The sequence below is a fragment of the Ammospiza caudacuta genome, chromosome 17, assembly GCF_027887145.1.
Source record: "Ammospiza caudacuta isolate bAmmCau1 chromosome 17, bAmmCau1.pri, whole genome shotgun sequence".
Lineage (NCBI taxonomy): Eukaryota > Metazoa > Chordata > Aves > Passeriformes > Passerellidae > Ammospiza > Ammospiza caudacuta.
In genome coordinates, this window is record NC_080609.1 from 15609769 (window position 1) to 15625031 (window position 15263).

The 15263-nt window shown below is 49.7% G+C and overlaps 1 protein-coding gene across 1 annotated transcript in view; it reads right to left on the reverse strand.

Moving 5' to 3' along the window:
• CACNA1H (calcium voltage-gated channel subunit alpha1 H) overlaps positions 1-15263 on the reverse strand; it is a 149519-nt gene that overhangs the window by 72832 nt on the left and 61424 nt on the right. Inside the window, exons 7-8 of the mRNA XM_058816318.1 lie at positions 6141-6233; positions 2886-3663 (exon numbers count right to left, since the gene is read on the reverse strand). Coding sequence (XP_058672301.1) covers positions 2886-3663; positions 6141-6233 — 871 coding nt within the window. The remainder of the gene's footprint in view (positions 1-2885; positions 3664-6140; positions 6234-15263) is intronic.

Sequence of the window (15263 nt, forward strand, 5' to 3'; positions counted from 1 at the left end):
AATTCCGTTTAAGCATCGATTCCTTGAGATTCAGGGACATGAGGCAAAGGGACAATTTTCCCCTCTCCCAGAACCATGGAAAAGACCTCTAAGTCAATTAAACCATATCCATAAGTGCCATATCCATGTGGAGGTGGGATGGCGACCACTTGGATCAGTTTGGAAGCAGTGGCTGCTCCTGGCTCTGAGCCCTGGAGCTTGGAGCTCACCCAGCAGGAATGCTGATTCCAGCCCCAGCTCCGAACCAAGCCAACGCATCCCTTCGCTGGAAAACCAGGATGTGGCAAGAGTCAAAACACATTTTCCTTGCCTGAATGTCACATGGGTACCAGTGGCCTTCAGAAGGGCCTTGGAGGACATGCCTGGCTCCTGGGCATTGCGTCACGGCCACAGCCAGGATCAGGAATGTTTTGCCCCTTGCATGGTGCTCCTGCTCAGGACTGAGCCAAGGGGGGAGAAGGCTCAGCCCAGCCCCAGGAGCAGCACAGGGAGGGGGTTTGCCAGATGGCTTTTAATGCTATCAAAGTGTTAAAAACGATATGAAAAGCCCTGGCGCTGCAGATGTCTTCAAAATACCAGAGTCTCCTTGGCTGCCTGCTAAAATAACCTCCAGCATTGCAGGGCACGGGAACACGGGGAACAGGCTGTACTCGGAGCTCTTCAAATCCACAACAAAAGAGGCAGGAGAATGCTCTCTCCCACCACTGCATCCTTCCTAGCAGACACCAACCTGGCCTCCAGCTGGGGCTGGGAGAGCCCGGGCTGTTAATGCTCCTTAAAGCTCTCAATTAGCACTTCTGTGCTCTCCCTGCACTAGTCTTGTACTGAACACGCTCTGCTTGTTGGCTTGGGAAAAAAGAGACAATTAAAGGCTCTTTGTTTCCCCCAAAAAGGCTGAGGGAGGGTTGGGAGAGCTTGGGATTCTTGCTCGTGGCTCCTTTGCTGATTTTTAGGGATGGAGAAATGGGAATTGAGGGCTGTGCCTGGCAGAGTTCCACTCTGGCACTTAAAGATCATCCCAAAGCTTGGAAGTCACATCCAGCACCCCTGGAAGTCACATCCAGCACCCCTGGAAGTCACATCCATCACTCCTGGTGCAGAACTGACCCCGACCCAGCCCTGCAGGAGTGGCTGAGTGGAAAGAAGGGCCTGGAAAGAGGCAGATCCATGGAAGGGAGGATCCATGGGCACTCACAGGGTCTCCAGGTCTGCCCCAATCCCTCCCCAGCCTGTTTCCCTCAGGGGATGGATGAGCAGCCTCTTCCCACCTTCCAGCCCTTCCCAGCTGTGAGCACACTTCTGGAAGAGACAAAACAATTCCAGGAGATTTGTTTAAAGCATTTTGGCATCCTCTGGGCTGAAATCCCTCTGTGGAAAGAGGGCACTGTAATTGCATTATTAATGACAACTCAATCTAATCCCAGCTTTCAAAGAACCACCCCAGGCTGCGGGAAAATCTCCTAAATCACCGAGTTGGCTCGGGGATGTCACAGTTGGGACTGAGATTTGGGCCTTTCTTCTCCTAAAAAGGACCCCAGCAGCAAGCAGGAGGATCCAAACTCTGACTTCAACAGCTCTCCTGCTCCTTTCTTTCCCAATTCCAGCCTTCTGCAGAGCCTGGGTTTTTATTTCAAGGTAAAAATGCATTCTCCTAAAAACCTTCACTAATTGGCACAGCTAAGGATGAAGCAGTGATTTATAAAAAGTCCTTGCTGAACAACAGAACTGTTGGCAGTAACCTTGCCCCCCGTGCCAAGCTCCCGAGCGTTCGGAAGCGTCTGCCCGAGGCAGTTTCTATAAACAATCCACTTTTACCCTTTTGTGTGGTCCTTAAAAACAACAAAATTAACAAAGGCAAGCCTCCCGAACCCTCTGTCAAGCAAGCTTTCCTGTGACCCCCCTCAAAGCCAGGCTTGGTATTTTTTCAGCACATCCATCGCCAGGGTAAATATTTGTGTCCATGCAGACGCAAATAAACAGTTTTGGAAAACACAGGCATTGAAAAAACCAAATTACGAGTTTGGCTTAAAGAGATTAAAAAATAGAAGCTGGATCTTTGTGACTTTTCACTGTTGGAAGGCTTAAGAGTATTTTGCAGCTTTTAGCTCCAGCCACGAGGACTGGAAAAACATTTTATAAAATAGAAATCCAAGTATTGCGTGTAATCACTGCTCCAGTGGGTGATTTATATGTGAGGGGAGATAAAACCTCCCTGGCTGTGCTGGGGTGGCTCCATCTGTGCAGAGAGGATGGGACAGAGGCACTGAACAGTTCCCCAAAATCCTCCCCAGCCTGAATGGAGCCCCAAATCTGCAGCAAAACTCAGTTCCACGTTTCTTCTGCACACAGGGAAAGCCTGAGATGCGCAGCTCTGCTCCTGTCCTGCCCTCCACACGTCCTCTGAGCACTGAAACTGTGGCTCCTCCTTGCCAAAAAGAGATTCAGAGGCTCCAGGGCCCAGCAGAGCAGAACTGGACGTGTCTGGTTCGAGTTCTTTCAGTGCCTGCCTGTTTTAAACGTCTCAGTTTGCTTTATCTTATGCTTCTCCTGCAGATTCCACCTGCTCATCCTTTTCAAGAACCCCTGGGGGTTCTCTGCTGGAGCTCCAGCATCCACTGGAGCTGTAATCCCAGGGGCTGCAGAGCTCTGGGATTGGGTGGGAAGAGTGGGAGCACCTCCAGGATATCACAAAGCACACGAGAGCTCAAACCCTGATGTTGTAAGCACAGCAAAGAAGCCTCCACCATCCATGACGGCAAATCCAAGGATTTACCTGTCCCACAGCACACTCCCAACCATCCCAGCCCTCAGCACCACACACTAAAACCTCAACTCCGGAGCCATTTGCCCTTCTCCCAGACAAACCCCAGCTCTGTTGCCCTTACCATGCTCTCCCACCAGCTGCTGTAGCTTCCCATACGAATCCAGGCCCAGACTCCCGGGGCTGTTCCCCACGGCCGCCGGAGAATTCCCGTTCTTCTTCCCTTTGGGCAAGGCCGCCACGCCGGCCCTGCCGCCGGGCGAGGGCAGGATGGTGGGGTAGTTCATGCTGCCCTGGCTGCCCAGCCCGGCCAGTTTGGTGCCCACGGGGCTGCTGGCGGCCCTGCAGCCCCCGGGAGGCCCCTCCACGTGGCAGTCGGCGTGGTAGATGCTGTGCACGGCGCCGGCGGGGCCCTGCGGCCTGGGCGAGGCGGGCGGCGGCAGCATCAGCTGCCGGCCCGGCTTCATCACCTGCAGCTCCAGCTCGCAGAGCTCGGGGTTGGCACGAGGCCCCCGCGGGCTCCCGTTGCTGATGTGGTAGTGGTGGTGGTGATGGTGGTGGTGGTGGTGGATCAGGTGGTGGATGGAGGTGATTCTCCTCCTGCTCCGCTGGCTCTGCCCACCGCCGCCGCCGCTGTTGGGGTTGACTTTTTTCCGGTGTTTGCTCTGCCAGTTGTTGTAGAGGCGGATGGTTCTTCTCTTCACCTTCCTGAAGATGTGGCAGATGTACTTGAGCAGTTCCTCGTAGCAGCTCCCTGGCTCTGAGAAGCTGGCGATGGTGCTGTCATTGGACAGGTAGCGCGCCCGCTGCTCCTGCATCAGCTGGTTCTCCCGCTGCTTGGTCTCTGAGAATTGGGTGGCAATCACCACCAGGCACAGGTTGATCATGAAGAAGGAGCCAACCTGTGGGGAGAACAGGGCAAGGAGTCAGCAGGTGTTGGAATTCAGGCTGTCCTGGATTGCCAGGACCCTGACAGGGGGCTCAGAGACCCTGGCACAGAGCAAGGCACCTGTGACTTTGATTATGACGCATGGAAAAAGTTACCAACCTTACATGAGGATCTGCAAGCCACAAAAGTATAAGGAGAATAATAATTAGTTTGTCACGAGGTGGAAAAATAGATTTTTTGGTGTTTTTAGAATGGGGGTTCAGGGGACAAGATGGAGGAATCTGGGCATGCCCAGCCTTTCTCCTTCTTCTTCTTGGCCTCCATCTTCTGCTGTGATGTTGGCACTTTTGGATTGGTTTAGAGTAGAAGCTCACTGTCTAACATAGGTGATAGGTATTGGAAAGTAATTGTAAATATTGTACATGTAGTTTTTAGTATAAAAAGATAAAACTTTTTTAGTATAAAAAGATAACAACCCCCCAGGGGTGGCCAGAGTGCCTCTGTTTGTCCTGCTGAGCGGACCTCGGCTGGACAGGAGAAAGAATTTTATAGATAAGAAACAATAAACAACCTTGAGACCGAGAACTGAAGAGTTCTGACTCCTTCTTTGACCACTGCCCTGGGAAAAGAGACTTTCAAACTTATCTCAGGATCACGCTGAGCAGCAGAAGCCCTGAGAAGCAGGGGTGGCATGGAGTGAGGGAAGCTCCTCACCACCATACGTGGTTCTTGGCAATCCTGGGATTTCCAAACGTGCCAAATCCCAGGGGCTGCTTGCCAAATGTGCTGCCAACGTGTGCCTTAGCTGCTAAACTGCTCTGAAGCATGATCAATGATTTTAGCTCCACTCTCCTGTCCTCCAAGCAGACATTTGCTAACACAAGTGTAGGAAACACACACAGTGCCCAGCACAACGTTGCTTTGGACATTCACTAAGGTCTTGGAATTCTCAAAGGTCTTGGAAAAGACCTTTGGGATCATCGAGTCAAGCCTATGACCCAACACCTCCCCATCAACCAAACCATGGCCCTGAGTGCCACATTTTCCCCTCCTGGTCTTGTTAAACACATCCAGGATGGTGACTCCAGCCCCTGCCTGGGCAGAACATTCCAGGGCCCAGTCACTTACAGTGAACAACTTTTTCCTGAAATTTGGCCAGCCAGCAGGGAAAGATGATTTCAAGTCCAGTTGGTGCTGGTTTGAAACATCCTCTTCTCTTCTTCAATCATTTCACACCCCAGAAGAGTGGGGTGAAATCATTTTGGGGGTACAGTCAGGACCCAAGGATCTGTGATCTTGTGCTCCTGTGGCTCCCTGACCCAGACAAGCATCTCCAGGACACTCAGTGCTCCAGAGGGGCTGATTCAGTCCCTGGGTGAGCTGATCTGCTCTTGGGGGACACCAAGTTCTCAAAATCAAGTCCCAAGGACAAGATGTGACCTAAAGCTGCATCCTCCCCTCAGATGTGGAGCCCACAAAGTATTTCTCACCACACTGGTTCCTAAATCAGCCAGAGGGAAACGTCCAGCAGAGAATTGGTGCCCTGAGGGGTGAAAAGGGAGTGACTTCAGGGCAGGGATGGATTGAACCTGGAATTGTCTGGTGAACGCTCAGGGGAGCTGTGTGGAGATGGTTTGTGGTGCTGCTATATCAGCCTGGATGCAGCCACAGAAGCAGCAGAGGTGCCTTTCCCAGCTCCAGGTGACTTGGGCAGGAGTCACCTTCTGCCTTTTCCACATGGATCCACTTGGAGAGAACAGCTCAGTGGAGTGGAGCATGAATCTCTGTTCATGGCCCATTGCTCCAGCTCAGGAACCCCTGACTTCTCCAGGGCACTCTCACCCTGCTCTCATCCAGGTTTCCACTGCTGCTGGGAACTGGTTGGGATTCCCAAGGCCTCCAAACCCACCCTGACAAAGACAGGGTCACCTGGAAGGACTGGCCAGTCACAAAATCACTTTTAAACACCTCCATCCCATGTCCTGCCTGAAATCTTTGTGCTACCTTCCATTCCTGCCTTAAATATTTCAATTTTACACTTCCTGGAGGAGGTTGTGCCCTTTGGAAACCAGAACCTTGTGGAGATGGACTGGTAGCTTTGGAAAACCAGAACTTTGTGGAGATGGACTGGCAGCTCCTGGAGACAACCCCCAGCACCTCCAGTGGGTGACATTTTGTGTTTTAGGAATGTGAGAGCTCAGAGAGGTGCACTGCTGCTATGAGAATTATTATTATTTAAAGGGTTCCAGGTGAAATTCAAAGGTTTGAGGGCTCTCCAAAGAAATGAGGCTCCCTCTGGCACACTGAGGAGGAAAAACCTGGATTTTTGGGCACAGACACATCCAGATGACAAGACCAAGAGTGGAAAGGCAAGAGGGAGGGAAAGTCCCGAATCCTGAATCCTGCCTGGTTCTTCCCTGTGGAAAAAAACAGGGAACAACTTCACCCCCCAAGGGAAAGGAATAAGAGAATCTGCCAAGTCATACTTACTATGATAAGCAATATAAAATATATAAAATTGTAAAAAGAGTGTGCATCCATCACGTAATACATGATGTCCACCCATCCTTCCAGGGTTATCACCTGCAGTGAGACAGAGAAAAAGAGTGTGAGGACAAAAGTCACCCCAAAAGTTGTTAAATATCCATATTCCCACAGGGCCAGCTACCCATCCCTCCACAGAAACTCTTGGGATCCATCCCAAGTTTGTTTGAGAGAGAAGGAATGGGGACAAAGGGCTGGCCCGAGGTTCCTACAGGAATCTGGTACAATTGAAACCATGAAACATTCAAATAAACCACCTGAAACACTGGTTCTGAGGCAAAGAAATTCCAAGGAGGGATTAAAATCCCAAAAACAAAACCTCCTTTCCCTGCAGAGATCTGGAGTTTTACCTCAAACTGCTGGTTTTGTAATGTAACCCAGAAAATTCCCACATTTTTAACTTGATTTTGTGTCTGCAAACCCAATTTCCTTGTTGATTCCTCCTGGCTCAGCATTCCAAGTGCACCACCACTATCATAGTGGGAGAGCATCTGAATGGAAGAGAGGCTTTAATTAAATGTAGACTTGATTTAAGGCTCGTTTTCTCAGCCTTCCTTCCACTAAAAAAAGCAGCTGAGGGTTTAATTAACACCACCCAGGCTGTGTGCACAGCAAAGGGAGCTCTGCCACGTAATTTACACTTTTTATTTAGATAAAATACCCCAAACTTTCAGTGCTGGCTTGCTACTAGAGCTGAAATTCCACCCTGGAACTGCAATTTCCATCAGAATCCAAGCTCCTGTCTGAACCCACTCCCAGGGACATCCCCCATCACCCCACCTGAGCCTGGGGGAACTTGGGAAACCCCACAATTTCAGTGGCACCATCCCTGACATAAACCCCACAATTTCAGTGCCATCATCCCTGATTCAAACCCCACAATTTCAGTGCCATCATCCCTGATTCAAACCCCACAATTTCAGTGCCATCATCCCTGATTCAAACCCCACAATTTCAGTGCCATCATCCCTGATTTCAACCCCACAATTTCAGGCATCATCCCTGATTTAAATCACGTTTGCAGGGAAGGAATTGCTGAGGGAAGAGAAGGGGTGGAGGGGATGGGGTGGAGGGGATTTTCTGCCTGGTGTGTCCCCAAAAGCTGGTCCATAAGCCCTGAAACAGTGAATAAACCTTGCAGGGAACTCAGGCATGAATCCATGAATTCCCTGGGTTTTTTTTGCTAGAGGAACAGAAGGAAACTCCTGGATAAGGATCTTCAGGACACAACCACACATTCACACAACCATCAGAACCCAGAGAGCAGCTCGGGGCTGCTGCCTCTTTGGGATTTCTCACCCTCAATTCAAAATGCTGATGTTTTCCCAGCAATTTTCTGACCTTCTTCTCGTGGAGGTTCACCCCCACCGAGTGAGGAGGCAGCACACCTAAAACCAACCAAGCTCATCTGCCAAGGAGGAGATAATTTGTGAAATTTGTCCCTGCAGCTGTTCCCCGTGTCAGGGCTGTTAAAGGCTAGTGGGGATCAGGTCTGACACCTCTGCTGCTCCTCCTCACATCCACCAGCTGCTCCTCCACATCCCACCCTCGCTCATCAGCCAGCAGGAAGGACTGGCCAGTCACAAAATCACTTTTTAACACCTCCATCCCATGTCCTGCCTGAAATCTCGGTGCTACCTTCCCCTCCTGCCTTCAATATTTCATTTTTCCACTTCCTGGAGGAGGTTGTGCCCTTTGGAAACCAGAACCTTGTGGAGATGGACTGGCAGCTCCTGGAGACACCCCCAGCACCTCCAGTGGGTGATATTTTGTTTTTAGGAATGTGAGAGCTCAGAGGGATGCACTGCTGCTATGAGAATTACAGCACTCAGCAAAGCTTGGCTTCCCAGAATTCCAGAATGCTTCAGGTTGGAAAAGACCTCAGAGCCTGTCCGTCCGTCCATCCATCCATCCATCCATCCATCCATCCATCCATCCATCCATCCATCCATCCATCCCTACTATGGACACCTCCCACTGTCCCAGCCTGCTCCAAACCCATCCAGCCTGGCCTGGACATTTCCAGCAGCCACAGCTTCTCTGGGAATTCCATTCCAGCCTCTCCCCAGCCTCTCAGGGAAGAATTTCTCCCCAGAATCCCATCCAACCCTGCCCTCTGCCAGTTTAAATCCACTGCCCCTTGTCCTGCCACAAACAGCTTTAACCAAACCCCAGAGGATTCTTTACCCATCATTAACCCCAGGATCAACCCAGGGCAGGTTTTTATCCCCATTTTCCCCCTGGTGCTGTTATTCCCATGGGGTGGGAAGGGGTTAAACTGCCTGGGTGCTCATCCATGAGGAACAGCCCAGCAATCAAACACCTCCTGTCCTTTCCTGCCTCTCCCTGAGCACATTTCCAGAGAACAAAGTCCTTTTGGGGCAGGTGCTGTGTCTGTGAGGGCTCTGTGCACAGCTGAGCCTCCCACAGCCCTTGTAGGGTCATGTCAGGAGGTGACACCAAATCTCTGCCCCTTTCCCAGGAATTATTCCCTCTCTCCTTTCCCTCTGGATGCTTAGAAGGCTCTCCGGCCATTCCCACTGAGGGATGAAAAACCCAAGGACCCCAAAAATATGGGATGCACCTCTACATTGGATTTGGATTTAGCTGGAAATCCTCAAATCCAATGGATTAAACCTGTTAAACACAGAGAAAGGAAAAGGAGTCACCTGAGGGCTTCTGAGCCAGCACTGAAGGCCCACCAGCCCTTGCAGGGATATTTTTGTTGCATGAGAGGCAGCATTTCCCACAGGAATCAATCAACACCCCCTGTTCCTCCTCTGGAGGGTGAAAATGCTCACCAGCTCTCTGAATATTCCAGGTGTAATTAGAATTTGTGTTATTTACTGCTCATTTGTAAAGCAGGGGGAGATGCAGGAGGGACAAAGAGACCTCTGGGGATTGTCCTGGCGTTTGGCACGTTGGGGGGTTCATTCCTGGGCTGCCAGGATCCAGGAGCAAATCTAATTTTTTTAACATCTCCTGGAAAAGAGGAGGCTCCCAGACATCCAGCAGGGTTTTTAATCCCAAAGCTCTGGGGAAATGCAGGACAACACGTGCACAGGCACCTGCAAGGGCTGGGCTCCTTCCAGCCTCATCCCTGCTGGGTTTCAAGGACTACCCGAGGTCATCTTTCCCTGATCCAAGGAAAAATGCACATCTCCAGCAAGGCCCTGCTGGAAATGGGAACCAGAGCACCAGGAGCTGATTTATAAACCCCCAGCTAAAGCCTTTAACTGGTTTTGGAAGCCAAACTGGGGCACCTGCACAAGGTTTGCTGCTTTGATCCCACCCTCCCTGGAAGTGTTCCAGGCCAGCTTGGATGGGCTTGGAGCAGCCTGGGAGGGTGGAAGGGGTCCCTGTCCAAACTGGAGGGTTTTTTTTGCAGCCCAAAGCCCTGTGGGATTCCATGGACTCAGACCCAGCAGCTCGGGGAGGTTTATCCAGCACTGCTTTGCTCATTCCACCGAGGAGAAAGGACTTTCTCCTCTCTCCATCCCCACTCTGATTAATCCACTTCACTGCCCTTCCAAGCCCTCCAGGGACGTCTCCCAAAGCCCTGGAGCACCTTCCTGGTGCTTCCCAATCTGGGCAATCCCTGCTCAGCAATTAAAGGCTGCTCAAGCCCTGCTTGTTCACACGGGGCTTCTCCAAAGGCTCCAGTTCAAAGGCTCCCACCAACACAACCCACAATTATTTATCAGCCAGATAAGAGGGTGAGAACTCGCTCCTAATTCTGCTCTGATGGGAAAGATGTGCGAGGCACAGGAAAATCAGCAGCTGCAGGGCCAGAGCTGGGAGATTCAATTAGGATGATTGGCAGGGTGGTGCTGGAGGTGCTGCTCCTGCTCCTCACCTGGGGCACAGGAGGTACCTGGGAAAAGATTTCTGCCTTGCCAGGAGAACAGGGCTGTCCTCTCACCCCACTCAGCTCCTGGGTGATGCTCAGCTCCTTCCCTGCTCCTCCAGTTCTCTACCCCTTCCCCAGGGTTGGGATAAACCATTTCTCTCCCATTAATACCAGTAAATCTCTCAGTTTTGCCCAATTCTCTCTCCCCTCACTGCAAGAATTTAACAGAAAACTCCCTCAGGGGAACACACAGACAGGTTTTGATTTCAGTGATGCTTGGCTTGAACACTCCCCAAGCACCTGACTCACAGGAGCAGGATGAGTGTGGACAAAACCCAATCAGATTTAATTTTTTTAGGTCTTTGCTGATTCTGATCCCCCTGCTCTGCTCATGCCACAGTAATTTCATCAGCTGTAATAAAGAGGCTCATCTGATTTATAGGAGAGTAATTGGGGACAGAATCAGATCTTCTAGGCAAGCTAATCAGAGTCAATCTAAAACTCCAGAGTGAAAATCACGAGGGAAATGGAGATTAAAGCTGCTGGCAATTAACTCAGACCTCCTCAGTGCTCCCAGGGAGGCAGCAGGTTTACACTGCTTTTTCTGGGGTCACTTCAGAGCTTGCACTGAACGATTTTCTTTTATTGTGTCGAGAAGTTTTCATCATAAACCCTCTTTCCTTTGAGCTCTGCCAAAATCTTTGCAAATTCTTGGCTGCAGCCGACTCCAAGAGAGCGGGACGGGTTTGTTTGGTTTTTTTTTTTGCTCCAGTGTCAGATAACAAAGAGCAAAAAGAACCATCCAGGGGGAGAAAACCTCGCTCAGACTCCAAGTTCCACGAGTCAAGGGCTGAATTCCTGGCTGCTGGAAAGCACCAAGGGCTGGTGCCAGAGCTGCAGCTCCAAACCCACCTCCAGCTCCTCGGATCAATCGAGAGAAGGTTGGAAAGGCGCCATGTGGAGCGAGCCTGGGATGATCAGAACCCAGCACAGGGCACACAAAACTCCAGCCTGGAGCTGTCTCGTGGCAAGACTTCCCTGCTCTGATTACCTGAACAAACTTCATTTGGAGTGACAGCCTCTCTGAGCAGGCACCCAAAATCAGCATCGCTCCCTTATTAAAATCCTGATAAAATGCAGCTCTGGCAACCAGAAATTCCTTCTGATTCCAGGGTTGCAGCTGCTAGCTGAGCTCAGTGCCTGGCTGAGGCAGGAGATGCTCTGGAAACCCAGAGAAAGCCACATTTGAAGACTTCATCTTGACTGACACTTCTAATTTGCACTCAGCCGCTTTTCCTTCGGCCTAAATTGAGTCCTTTGGGGGACAAAAAAATGGGAATTATCTGCATCCAAATCAATTATCCTGAACCCAACAGCAACTCTGAGGATGGCCATGAGTGTTTCGGGTCATTTAGTTTTTATCTCCTCATTCCCCTGGCCCTGCTATGAGGCTTTCTGATATTTTATTTTCATCAAACTTATCAAGATGGGATCCAGTGCTATAAATTGTGAGAGTTATTAATTACCCTGATGGCTTCAGGAAGTTTTATAAGGCCTTTAACTTCCATTTCTGAAAGCCTCTTATCTGAATTTCACCCTCTTGGGCAACGTGGATTTGGCTCCCAAGCACTGCCCAGTGAATATTCCAGGGAATATTGCACAGGCAGAGCGAGCTTGGCAGATAATCAAATCCCTATTTTTGAAGCCAACGTCACCATTTTAATTATTTCCTCCCGAAACATCTCGTTAAGGAACCTCTGTGGCCAGAAAAACAGGTTTATTACATTGAGAAACATCCTTTGAACAGATGCTTTTCCTTTCACTTCGAGGCCTTGTCATTTCTTTATAAATTGAGCCTTGCAGAGCAGGAATTTGCTCTGAAAAGTGGCCCTAAATGATGGGAAAAAAGGAAATTGTGCTTCTTTCCCTGCCTTGGGCTCCTGACCTGTCAAATCTGGTCCCATAAATGCAATGCCTGGGCAGTGCTGGCAGCTCTTGGTGGATTTTGAGAAGCAAAGTGGGAATTGAGGTGTGGGGTGAAGCCAGACATGTCATTGATGCTGTTGTTTGTCACACAAACCCTCATGGAATGGTAGCCCTGGGATCAAAACCAGCCCAAATCTCAGTTTGGCTCCAAAGGAAGGCGAATCATTGTTGCAAGGCCCTCATCTGACAGCAAAACACTCCCTGATTTCCCTCAGCTGCTGCTCCCACAAATCCCCCCCAGCCCATATTCCTGAGTTTGATGATGATCCCTGTCCCCATGGATTGTGAAAGGACCCTTGGCAAAGGGAAGGGTTTAACTGCTCACCTGAGCCCTGGGAGCCCCACAAATCCCAGATTTCTGCAGAGCCCAGCTGGGACAGGAAGGGTTTGCCATGAGGGAAAGGGGAAAGGGGAAAGGGGAAACGGGAAAGGAAGGCTGAGATCTGTGCTTCCAGCTGAGGGGATTTTACTGATTTACTGATTCCAAACCATATCTGGGAGGATGAGGCTGGGAAATGAGGGTGAAGGAACTGCACCTTTGGCCCAGGGGAAAGGTCACAGAGTAGATTTGGGGCAACCAAAGCAAAGTGAGATTTTCCTGTGAGAATTATGGATTTATGGAATATCCTGGGCTGGAAGGAGCAGAGTTCAACCCTGACACCCCAACAACCCCACCCTGGGCCTCCCTTGGTTGGTGTCCAAACCCTCCTGGAGCTCTGGCAGCCTCAGGGCCATGCTCATTCCCTGGCGAGTTGTTCCAATGCCCCACCACCCTCTAGGGCAAGAACCTTTCCCTAAAATCCAACCTAACCCTCCCTGGCACAGCGACAGCCATTCCCTTGGATCAATTGTTGATGTTACTCACAACCAGCAGCATTTTGCTCTCCTAATTGGTCTCTGGTTCAGGTCCTGCTGCAGGACCCCTCTTCCTACTCCAAACACAAGAATCAATGATTGAGCTTGGATGAAACTCTCCCAAACTCCAGAGGTTTGGAAGCCCAATCTCCATCTCCAGGAGGTTTTAATTCCATCCAGCACCCCCACGGGTCATGGAACCACTCCTGGCATCAGGGTGGCCTCTCTGCCCTGTCCTACACGACACAACTCCTCCCAACCTTCAAAACAAAGATTTTCCAAAGGCAACAAATCCCTCTTGGAAGCACTCTCCGAGCTGCTTGAAAAGGGCTGGGTATTTTTAGCTGGGGTATTCAGCCTGAGAGCTCTTCAAATGCAGCAAGTGCTGTTTATTTGGCTGACCAAATTAAAAAAAGCAACAGCAACAGAGCTCAAACCCCGTCATTTCCAGGGAAATATTTTCGGTGATCCAAAACAGATTCGAGTTGAGTGACAAAGCATCATCTCCAAGCAGTGGGAATGAAAAGCTCCAAACTCTTTTTCTTGCCAAATTCAGCACAGAGAAGCGTTGCTGACACACTCTCCAATTTAAAGGCTGAGCCATTGGAGGAAAAAAATTCCCGAATCCCAAATTTCTCTGCTCAATGAACACTGAAAACACAGGCACCCAGTGTGACAGCTCCTGAAAACAGCCCCAAAATGACTTTGGGGACAGCTGGAAACCTCAGACCTCTTCCTCCTAATTCCACTGGTTTTGGCTCTTTCCCAAAATCTGCAGGGACTGAGGGAGCAGAGGGGGCAGAGAAGGGATTAACATCACCTTTGGACAGTGCTGCGGCCAATGGGAAAACCATCCCTCTTGGATCTGCCTGGGATTGCTTTTTCCTTCAACTTTTGCCAGAAGCATCACCCCTGGAGTAAAGTGTGAGTAGGGGCCTTGCTTTCCTACAAATCCTATGAGAAATTACCCACTCAAAGCTTCTCTGCTTTGCAAAGCAGCCGAAATATCTCTTCTTGCCAAACTTTCAGCTCTCAAATCCCTTTTTATTTTATCAGGATTTCTGCACTCAGGCCTGGCCACCCCCAGGCTGCAGGTCAGGGAGGTGGGAAGGTTTTGGTTGCTGCACTGGGACTGTCAGTAATTCCAATTAAATTGGACTTTGTTGAGGTGGGTAATTCATCATCTGCTGCGTGACAACAATACCTGTAATTACTGCTCCGATTGTTGGGGCTGGAATTCATGTGCAATAAAGGGATCTTCATATCATGCCAAACCTCACAGTTAATTTAGGTTCCATCTCCTTTCATTTAGTCTGTAATAAGCTAATTAGTTCACCTAATTTGCCACAGAACGTGCCTTTGTAACGAATACAGACACGAATTAGCCTCTTGCACAACAAATGAGGGGAAGCAAAACATGAATCACTTTCAGGATTACATAAGGAATTATTATCCTTTACAGCACTCAGGGATGCAGCCATTCCCTTGATTATTTTTAATTTTCTTATTTGCACCAGGTTCTTCTGTCTCTGACTCCTCCTTGGGAGGTGGACAACACATTTCCCTGTTTTCCTGCTGTCACCTGTCCTGGCTCTGGGAAGTTCAGGGCCACTTCTTCTGAAAGAAATCTTTTAAAATCTTAGTTCTGGTGCCTAAAGTGCTCACCTATCCTTGGGACAGCTTTGCTGGATGTTCTGGAGTGGAAATCTTCAGACTTTTCTGCTTTTTTTCTGCTTTTGGTTTGGTTTATTCGTGGTATGAACGGCATCAAACTGCCCTGGGAAACTCCTGGGCACTTCCTGCACTTGGAAAGTTCCTCCTGGGGGCTCATTTCATCCCCCTCCCTTCTGACAGCTCCTAAACCACACCAGATCATGAAATCCTGGAATGGGTTGGGTTGGAAAGGACCTGAAATCCCATCCAGTCCCATCTGTGCTGTGGGCAGGGACCCCTCCCATCATCCCAGCCTGGCCCTGGACACTCCCAGGGATGAGACCTGTTGCAGACAACTTTCATAAAAAATTCTTTCCTTAGGATTTTTTTCCTCCTGAGAAGCTGAGAAACTTCAAGAACAAAATATAAACAATAGTTATATTCTGCTGTGAAATGCAACGGGTGGATCTTTGATTGGCCCATCTTAGATGTTTGTAATTAATGGCCAATGACAGCCCAGCTGGCTTGGACAGAGAGCGGAGACACAAACCTTTGTTATCATTCTTGCCATTCTACTCTTAGCCAGCCTTCTGATGAAACCTTTTCTTCTATTCTTTTAGTATAGTTTTAATGTAATATATATAATAAAATAATAAATCAAGCCTTCTGAAACATGGAGTCAGATCCTCATCTCTTCCCTCAACCTGAGACCCCTGTGAACACGG